Source organism: Rhamphochromis sp. 'chilingali', assembly GCF_963969265.1.
Source record: "Rhamphochromis sp. 'chilingali' genome assembly, chromosome: 4".
Taxonomy (NCBI): Eukaryota; Metazoa; Chordata; class Actinopteri; order Cichliformes; family Cichlidae; genus Rhamphochromis; species Rhamphochromis sp. 'chilingali'.
The window spans coordinates 41025590-41034263 of record NC_137948.1 but is presented as its reverse complement, the minus strand read 5'-3'; the positions used below and the strand labels follow the sequence as shown (position 1 = coordinate 41034263).

The 8674-nt window shown below is 39.3% G+C and overlaps 1 protein-coding gene across 1 annotated transcript; it reads left to right on the top strand.

Moving 5' to 3' along the window:
* Positions 1-6313, top strand: LOC308395433 (homeobox protein OTX1 B-like). The gene is made up of 4 exons (XM_080880294.1): positions 1-291; positions 2123-2314; positions 3556-3707; positions 4902-6313. Exons 2-4 carry the CDS (start codon positions 2218-2220, stop codon positions 5691-5693), a joined length of 1041 nt encoding a protein of 346 aa, XP_080736420.1. The 5' UTR covers positions 1-291; positions 2123-2217; the 3' UTR covers positions 5694-6313.
* The last annotated feature ends 2361 nt before the right edge of the window (positions 6314-8674 follow it).

The following is an 8674-nucleotide window of genomic DNA, read 5'->3' as shown; positions in this document are numbered from 1 at the left end:
GCCCTAGAGACGTTCATTAATCTCCATCCGTCAGCGTCGGCTGGAGACAAAACGCTCGCGGAAGAGAGAAATAAGGCCTATTTTTTAGTTTTAGTTTTTGTTCATTTCTCCGTACGCATTTGTTTAACAGATCGAAGACAGGTGTGGTTTTCACGTGGAGCTTCCGAACCTTTTTTCTTACCTCTGCCAAATAACAAAAAAAATTGCGCTTCATGAGGATATTTTTCTTGAACTTTGGATCTTACTGTTTTGACACTTAAAGGGAATTTTAAAATAAGGAGCCCGAAGAAGGTGAGACTGAAATGTGTTCCTAATTTTAATTGTTCTTAATGATCTATTTTTCTTTTTCTCTTCGCTTGTGAACGTGTCTTTCTTTTTCCTTTTTGAATATGTAATCGTTTTATCAACGAAAACTAGCTTTAAAAGGCAATGTTTAAAAACAAGTCAGTCAATCAAAAAATATAATTATTTATCAATGACATATTTCACAACTTTAACAACACAAAACTTTTAAACGTATCAATCGCTCCAGCTAAAAGTTGTTTTGTTTTTTGTTTTTGTTTTTTTTTGGGGGGGGGGGTCTTACTTTCTATTCTGTCGGTGGACTTTCAGCCCGCAGCCTACCAGTTACTTTCCTGATAAGAGCACTCTGCTAATTGTCGCACTGTTGACCTAATCTAAATTGTAATGGAGTTCATTTGCACACAAGTTTAGCATTTACATTGCGCGGTTTGTCTGCTTCCTGTGGTTATGGAAATAAGTCGGGCTTTATTTGGCGCTTGAGGCTTCAGTTCAGATCCAACAGGAGGCCCGCGGCACCTTCCAGGTGCTGCCAAACGGACCCCAGTGGATTTTGGAAATTCTGAGCCAATATTTAGCCCCACACTAATGTAGACTCGAGTTTTACAGAAAAGGATAAATGAATCAAATCCAACATGATGGATATTCCCTGTAAATTTAGATATGGAAGCTTTCTGTATTTTATCATGTCTTTATTGTTATATTTTCTTACCCCAGTTTAGGTTATGTTACTTATTTGAACTCATTTTCAGCGAAAAGCAGTAATGTTACATGTGTCCGATGATTACGTGTGCCATTTTGCGCATTCTTTTTTTTTTTCAGAAGAACTGCTGGAGAAATACAAAAGAAATAATAAAATATGAGCTAGAACAGGAATAGCAAATACTTCTTTTTTTAATTTATAATATTAAGATCTAGTGAGCAACCACTTAAGACTCTGATACTTGCAAAGACGTCTGCTTGAGAAAAAAGTTCATTTGGACTGACGCAAACCTACGTTGCTGCAGATCGATTTTATTGATCTATTGAATTAATGAAATCATAATGAAGATCTGAGTGATAACAGGGCTGTTAAAACATCCTGGTGGATGTTTAAGAAAAGTCAAAAATGTGATTACTAGATTAATAGTTTAGCGGGAGTTTGAGGTTTTCTTTATGAGAAAAAAGAATTCAGTTTCCCCGTAAGCATTTTTTGGGGCGCGGGGGGGGGGGGGGGGGGGTGTCTCTAAACTGATGTTATCTTCCAACACGGGCAAAGTTCAGGCGTTTTGTAACACTTTGTTCCAGTTTATTTTACTGCTGGAGTTGGGGGGTTTCCCCAGCACAAATATGTGAAAAGGTTCATATGGTATATGGTTTGTGTTTTCCTTTAAAGCTTCTTGGTGGGTAATTTGGTTTCCAGTGATTATTATTGTTCATAATACATTAACATTCATGGGCTAAAATGATTTTAAACGCCCCAAATATAAAATAAAAATATAAAAAATCAAATGTTTAAATTGACGATCAATATTGTTATACTTTTTCTAACAGCATGAAATTGTATTTGTGTTTTTCGTGTTTTCAGAGTGTTAAAGGCTGTGATTAATGTTTGGGGTTGTTATTATTATTGACAGGCTTCTCCCCAAAGTCAAGTTTTGCATCGTTTCTGCGTGTGTGGTTTTTTGTTGGTTGTTTTTTTGTGTTTGTTTTTTGTGAGTTTTATTTCTCAGCGAACAGTTTTTTTTTTTTACTTACGTGATAAGCTTACGAAATTACCTCTTTTCAATAAGTTTCTTTTATTATGAGTATTAATTGTCGCGCATCTGCGTCTCACAACCAGAGCCGGACACAGGGGAGCTGAACACTCGACAACCGGGAGATCTACACCTGCCCTCTCCGTCCAGACTCCGGTCTCTCCTCCCGCTTGCTTCTAGCATGATGTCCTATCTCAAACAGGCCCCGTACGGCATGAACGGGCTGGGCCTGAGCGGAGCTGCCATGGACCTGCTGCACCCGTCTGTGGGATATCCCGGTAAGGATCCGTGAGCTGCAGGGTCGGTGCCAAACTGACGAATACGTGAACTGGAGATGCAACATACTGAGACGGGGAGGGAATCGATTCACCTTCCTATTCCATGAAAAAGCATTATAAAATTATCATTTGCCGCCTGTAACATAGAAATGGAGCCGCAGTTAGAAAGTCCATAAATATCAGTCTCAGATTATAGCAAAGCAGGAGAGGCGTTTTCTCTAAGTGCAGAAGTGGATTAGTTAACTCACCAGGACACCAGAACATCTGACTAGCGCGCGCATAATATTCCTCCACGCTTTTTTTCTATTTGTTTAGCAGTTTTCAAGCTTTAACCGTGCTTTAAAACAAGTTGTACAAACTGATGAAAGACCTCTTTTTAATTTCAAAGACTCTGACCTGCACAGGCCCATCTGCTCAGTGTCCTCCTCAGTCATGCTGGTTACCCCGATCGCTGCAGAGACTCTATACTGTGAACTGAATAAACTGGGTGGCAGTGGCAGATATGCAGTGGCATATCTGGGATATGAGTGTTTAAGTTTTTCATTATCAGACTGTAATAATTAGACTTATAGTTCGAGTGTATTACTAGTGACATTACTGGGTGGGCCCGGACCCCTGAAGCCCGTGTTAACGCTGGTTAGCTGTGAGAACCTAACGCAGACTACCGCATGAGTTTCAGCCAAATTATTCCCAATAATATCCTTATAATAATAACCAAATTGCCATAGCCTAAAAAGTGTTTTGCTTCAAGCTAATGGGAGGTTTGGTTTGTTTTCCGTTTTCGTACTGCTAAGCAGTGAGTGTAATGATTGTGACAGATCCCTGCTAAGCGTCATATTATCGTCCTTTAACATTTTTGGAATTTCGATGGTGAATTTGTAAGGAGCACTGTTATCTGGTAAATGTTCTTATTAGATAAATTACTTTGAAATCCAAAAGTGAAACTTCAAGACGGAACTTTGTCATTGCTTTATTTCGCAGTACTTCGCAAGACCTTAATATGATATTTCATACAGGCCTATCACTCCCCTTTGTCTCGATTGGAGGAAATGCTTATATGTCAAGATTTAATTAATCTTAAAAAGGAATATAACTTCTGCATCCAAAAATTAAAAGCAAAAGACTTAATGAAGGTGCGATATGCTCGAGGTTTGGAAATTTGTAATTTGGGACGAGCAAACTAGTATTATACGGTATTCAATAGACTTCAGTCCAATACTAAACAAGCACTTCGTTTTCAGCCAACCCGCGGAAGCAGCGCAGGGAGCGAACCACCTTCACCAGGACTCAGCTGGACATTCTGGAGTCGCTGTTCGCCAAGACCCGTTACCCGGATATCTTCATGAGGGAGGAGGTGGCGCTGAAAATTAACTTGCCGGAATCAAGAGTGCAGGTCAGCCACACACAAAACCTGTTTCCTGGTTTAGAACTTAAATGTTTAAATGTAGGACAAGAAAAGGCACTTCCATGCACAGAAGTTGTCGTTTTACATTTCGTGGCACCTTTCGATGGATTTTTTAAAACCTCAGGCATCTGCATGATTGTGAGAAAAGTCTTTAGTGTAAGGGAAGGATTTGGCTGGGCTGTGGCAGAACGCAGGGCCACCTTTTGATGTGGTGAGCTTTCTTTAAAGAAGGCTCTGAAAGGTTTTCCATGGGTGGCTTTAGCAGCCCTCTGCTGGGATTATAGCATATCTGGGATATGACACTATGACAAGCCCAGATATCTGTATTATTATTTCAGCTGCAGTGGTTGATTTTCTTATGGAGATTTGCATTTAAAAAACGCTTTTTAAATTGATGTTATAAACCACAAGGTCATAGAACACCATTTTACATTAATATACTCATCGTATAGTTGTGACCATAAACGCCATCACAGGATTTATTAAAATAAAATGCGATAAAAAGAGTTCTTAGGCAGTTAATATAGTTTAATGCAATCTTTTGAACATTATGAAAGCAGTGTATCAGACTTACAAGATGTAATGTTTCAAAACTGATAATTTATTTACATTTAAAAATCAAAATATTTTAGAATACTTTTATTTATCAGCATTTTCCACTTTTGACAAAATATTTTCTAAAGCATGTCATCACTTATATACATCACCACAGCACTTACTGAAGGAGGCACCAGACAAAAGTTTAAAGTTAAAGATGTCGCTGGCATGCATCAGGTATTTTTAAAATATCATCAACACTGGACATTGCATTCACCACAATTTGTAATTTACATAAACATCTTAGTGTTAGATGCCTTAAATCTTTGGCAAGTTTGAAAAAATGAGTAAGAAACAGATTTGTTTTTAATTGTTTTTGTTTTCATAATTTTTATTCATTTCATTCGAAATATTTTTAGTGCCAAAAACATCCCATATTTACACATTCTAAAGATTAATTAATTAATTTATGTATTTATTGTGCAAGTGTGTACAAGAGGTAAGGTGGGATTACATGAGGAAGTATAATAACAAACAGCAACAGCAAGTGTTTCCTTCATGCTATTTCAGCCAGGTTTTACAGTTTGTTATTTCTGACCTGGAGCATGCATGACGATGACCTTTTGACCTCTTCTCCTTTCTCAGGTCTGGTTTAAGAACAGACGAGCCAAGTGTCGGCAGCAGCAGCAGAGCAGCAACAGTGCCAAGGTAAAACCACTGAAGAAGAAGTCATCTCCAACCAGAGAGAGCACTGGTTCAGAGAGCAGCGGTCAGTTCACTCCGCCAGTAGTGTCCAGCTCCTCCTCCACCTCTTCCTCTTCATCCGCCTCCTCTTCCTCATCTGTCTCCTCTGGTCTAAGTGGACCTGGTCTTATTAGCACATCTACCTCCATCACCGCTCCAGTGTCATCCATCTGGAGCCCGGCACCTATCTCACCAGCACCAGCACCGGCCACTCTGCCTGACCCTGCCGCCCCTACCAGCGCGTCCTGCATGCAGCGCTCTGTGTCATCATCTGCGACAAGTGGAACGTCGTCCTATCCTGTTTCCTACAGCCAGACAGCAGCAGCGTACAGCCAGGGATACCCGGCTTCAGCATCAGGTTCCTATTTTGGTGGCGTTGAGTGCGGCTCATACTTGGCACCCATGCATTCCCACCACCACCCGCACCACCCTCACCAGCTCAGCCCAATGACTAGCAGCTCCATGTCAGGACACCCACATCATCACATTGGCCAGACGTCAGGACACCACCATCATCACCACCACCCACCGCACCACCACCAGGCATACAGCGCACCCAGCCTCGCCTTTAACTCCACAGACTGTCTGGATTACAAAGAGCAGACAGCAGCTTCAGCCTGGAAACTCAACTTCAACGCCTCCGACTGTTTGGACTATAAAGACCAGGCCTCATGGCGTTTCCAAGTGCTGTGACTTCCTGTATTTTGTTTTCTCTTCTGTGCTTTTAAAGAAGTATTTTTTTTTTGTTGTTGGTGGTTTATTTTTGGAGATCCTTTAAAGTAAAAGTAGTGACATTTGAAAAAGGAAAAAAGTTTAACTGTGAGCCAATCAATATAATTTGAAGCCTCAACTTTGACTGTGTGCTTTTCAGTGGAGTGATTCATCCAGGATTATTTTTCTACTCCAAGATTCAAGACAAACTGACGCTATACCTTTTGAAGGCCTTTATTAGTGAAACTTCAATGGAACATTTGTTATAGTCCAGTCTGGGATTGCCACACAGATCATTCTTCAGAAGATAAACACATCCTCTCTGAGATTAATATACACTGGACTTTTGAGTTGGCTTTTCTTAGATCTGAAACAGGATGCTGCTATCATTTTCCAACATGATTCTTGTTGAGGAACTGTGGGTATTTTATTTTGGAGACTTAATTGCAGCAATTGTTTGTAAGGTGAAAGATTCTGCTATTTGTTCTCTGCAGAGGAAAGAAAATTAAAAATGTGAATTTAGACACGCAACGTTAGTATTGCATTGAAATTTGAGAGATGTACATTCGTGTCTTTATAATAAAGTCTTGTATAAACATGAACAGTCTAACGAAACTTTTATTCCTAAATAAAGAATGAATCTCATCAACTTTAGCTAGTGAACAGCAGTTTAGAGTATCACACAATAACTAGCTTAGTTTTAAAATAAACCAGGCTAAACTGGCTAAACTGGTTTAAAGGTGTAGATATGGTCACATGAACAACAGTTTGAACATTTTACTTGTTTTATTTATGGTGTAAGTTGTTGCTATGGCACCAAAAGGCATTTTTTTATGCTTGGTTGAAAAATATTGCTTTAAAAAAAAAATTTTTTCAGAAAGATTTCACCAAGTGTTTTATTTTTCATTTATTCTATTTAATTTATACATATTAGCACCTGGAAACTTGGCCAATCATTTCACCATGAGCAGGAGATGGACTAAATGCCTAAAAAATGCCTTATAGAAAAAATAATGGAATTATAGAAGCAGCAAATGAATGCAACACCCTGAAAGTAAATCTCTGGGGTGTTGCATTTAAATTTAAGATCATTGTAAATGTATTACAATGTGTGTAATTTGTTACATTGTTTTTTACATAGTTTGGTCATAGTCCTGACAAAGAACTACGAGGAACTCGAGGACATTCAGTGAGTCAGTGATAAAATATGTTTCAGAGTGAGCCATGAGAAAGTTCAATTCATCTGAATTTGTGAGCTATTACCATCTTGGAGAATTTTCTATCCTATTCACTAACTCTTTATTCAATGAAAAAAAATGACCATGCCTGAGAACAAAATATACCTAGTAGGTAAATCAGGTAGGAACGGGATTAAGTAAGAGACTGATTAAAAAGATTAAAACCAACAGCAGCAGATCTATCACTCTAAACATACCAAGGGCTCAGAGAAGAGCTCGAGAGGATGTGGAGGGTGAAGGTAACGGTGGTCCCCGTGGTAATCGGAGCACTAGGTGCGGTGACTCCCAAGCTAGGCAAGTGGCTCCAGCAGATCCCGGGAATAACATCGGAGATCTCTGTCCAGAAGAGCGCAGTCCTGGGAACAGCTAAGATACTGCGCAGGACCCTCAAGCTCCCAGGCCGCTGGTAGAGGACCCGAGCTTGAAGGATAAACCGCCCGCAGGGGCATGCTGGGTGTATATATATATATATATATATATATATATATATATATATATATATATATGTATATGTATATATGTATGTATGTATGTATATATAAAGAGAGAGAGAGAGAGTTAATATTTCATTGAACTAAATACACGTTAATTTTAAGAACTATCAGCTGCATGCATTAGCTTTGCACTCAGTTGTAATGTTATCTCTGGCAACCAGAAGAAAATATCCAAACAGCATGTCAATAATCAAACCCCTCCTTCCCCCCTGCAGTGATGGGATCATAGCCGGGCAGGTTAGCAAACATGTACACTGGCATCCCTGCTGTTTGTTTGGCCATGTCGACAGTAATGTACAACTTATTTGATCCAAGGGAAAAAGGGACGAATCACGATTTTAATTAAGTGGCGTCCCGCTTCCTCACTGTGTCTGTCCAACAGCTGGACAAACAGCTTTTTGTAAACATGGCATCAGTGCTGTGTGTTTGCCCGCTCTGCATCCCGCTGGGCTTTAGCTGCACGCACCACAGATTCACGCAAACATGAGCCGAGATTTAGCACATTAGAACAAACTAATCTTCAGGCCATGTTCAGCCAATAAATGCAGTTTCATTTAGAGAAAGGACACTTCCCTCTGAACGCCTGCTTCATATGCCTTATTGTGCAGTGGGCCGCTCCCTGAGGGTATGAATATTTACTTTCTGAATCCTTGTAGTGACTAAGTGACTCTGCTTTTTAGCTTCTCAGTTTTCCTGAAGGCTGCTGAAAACAATGACTTCACAGGCGATCACCTCACTTTTCCTGATATAACAGCACTTTCAAGGATATTAAAGTTTCCTCATGAGTCTTGTTGATTTAAAATAAATGATTCATAGAGGAGATGGTAGCAACACAGCAACTTCCTGGACTTAATGACAGGAGATCAGTCTTTATAAAAATCTTGCTAAATGTGCAGGTGAACGCAAATGTTTTCAAATTCCTCAGACACAAATAAGCACGTACTCATGTTTCAGTTTTTATGTTTGTTTGTCAGTTGCAGAGTCCACGATGCATTTTGTCTAAGTTAGCACAAAGACGAGAAACAGAAACTATTACATCGTGTCTTTACTAGAGACTGAGACCTCTGTCAAATAATATGAATTGTTGTCAGATAAGCAAGTGCTACACACAGCTAATATGTTTTAGTAACATATCAGTTATGTGCAGATTTAAAATTTAAGCCCACCCAACAGGTGTTTTTATAAATTAATAGCACTTTCATTTAAAAAAAAAAAAAAAGCATCAATTTTA

Coding starts and splice junctions, on each gene's coding strand:
- LOC308395433 (XM_080880294.1), top strand. CDS start 2,218: ATGATGTCCTATCTCAAACAGGCCCCGTACGGCATGAACGGGCTGGGC. Junction 2,315..3,555: donor CCCGTCTGTGGGATATCCCG/GTAAGGATCCGT, acceptor CTTCGTTTTCAG/CCAACCCGCGGAAGCAGCGC. Junction 3,708..4,901: donor TGCCGGAATCAAGAGTGCAG/GTCAGCCACACA, acceptor CTCCTTTCTCAG/GTCTGGTTTAAGAACAGACG.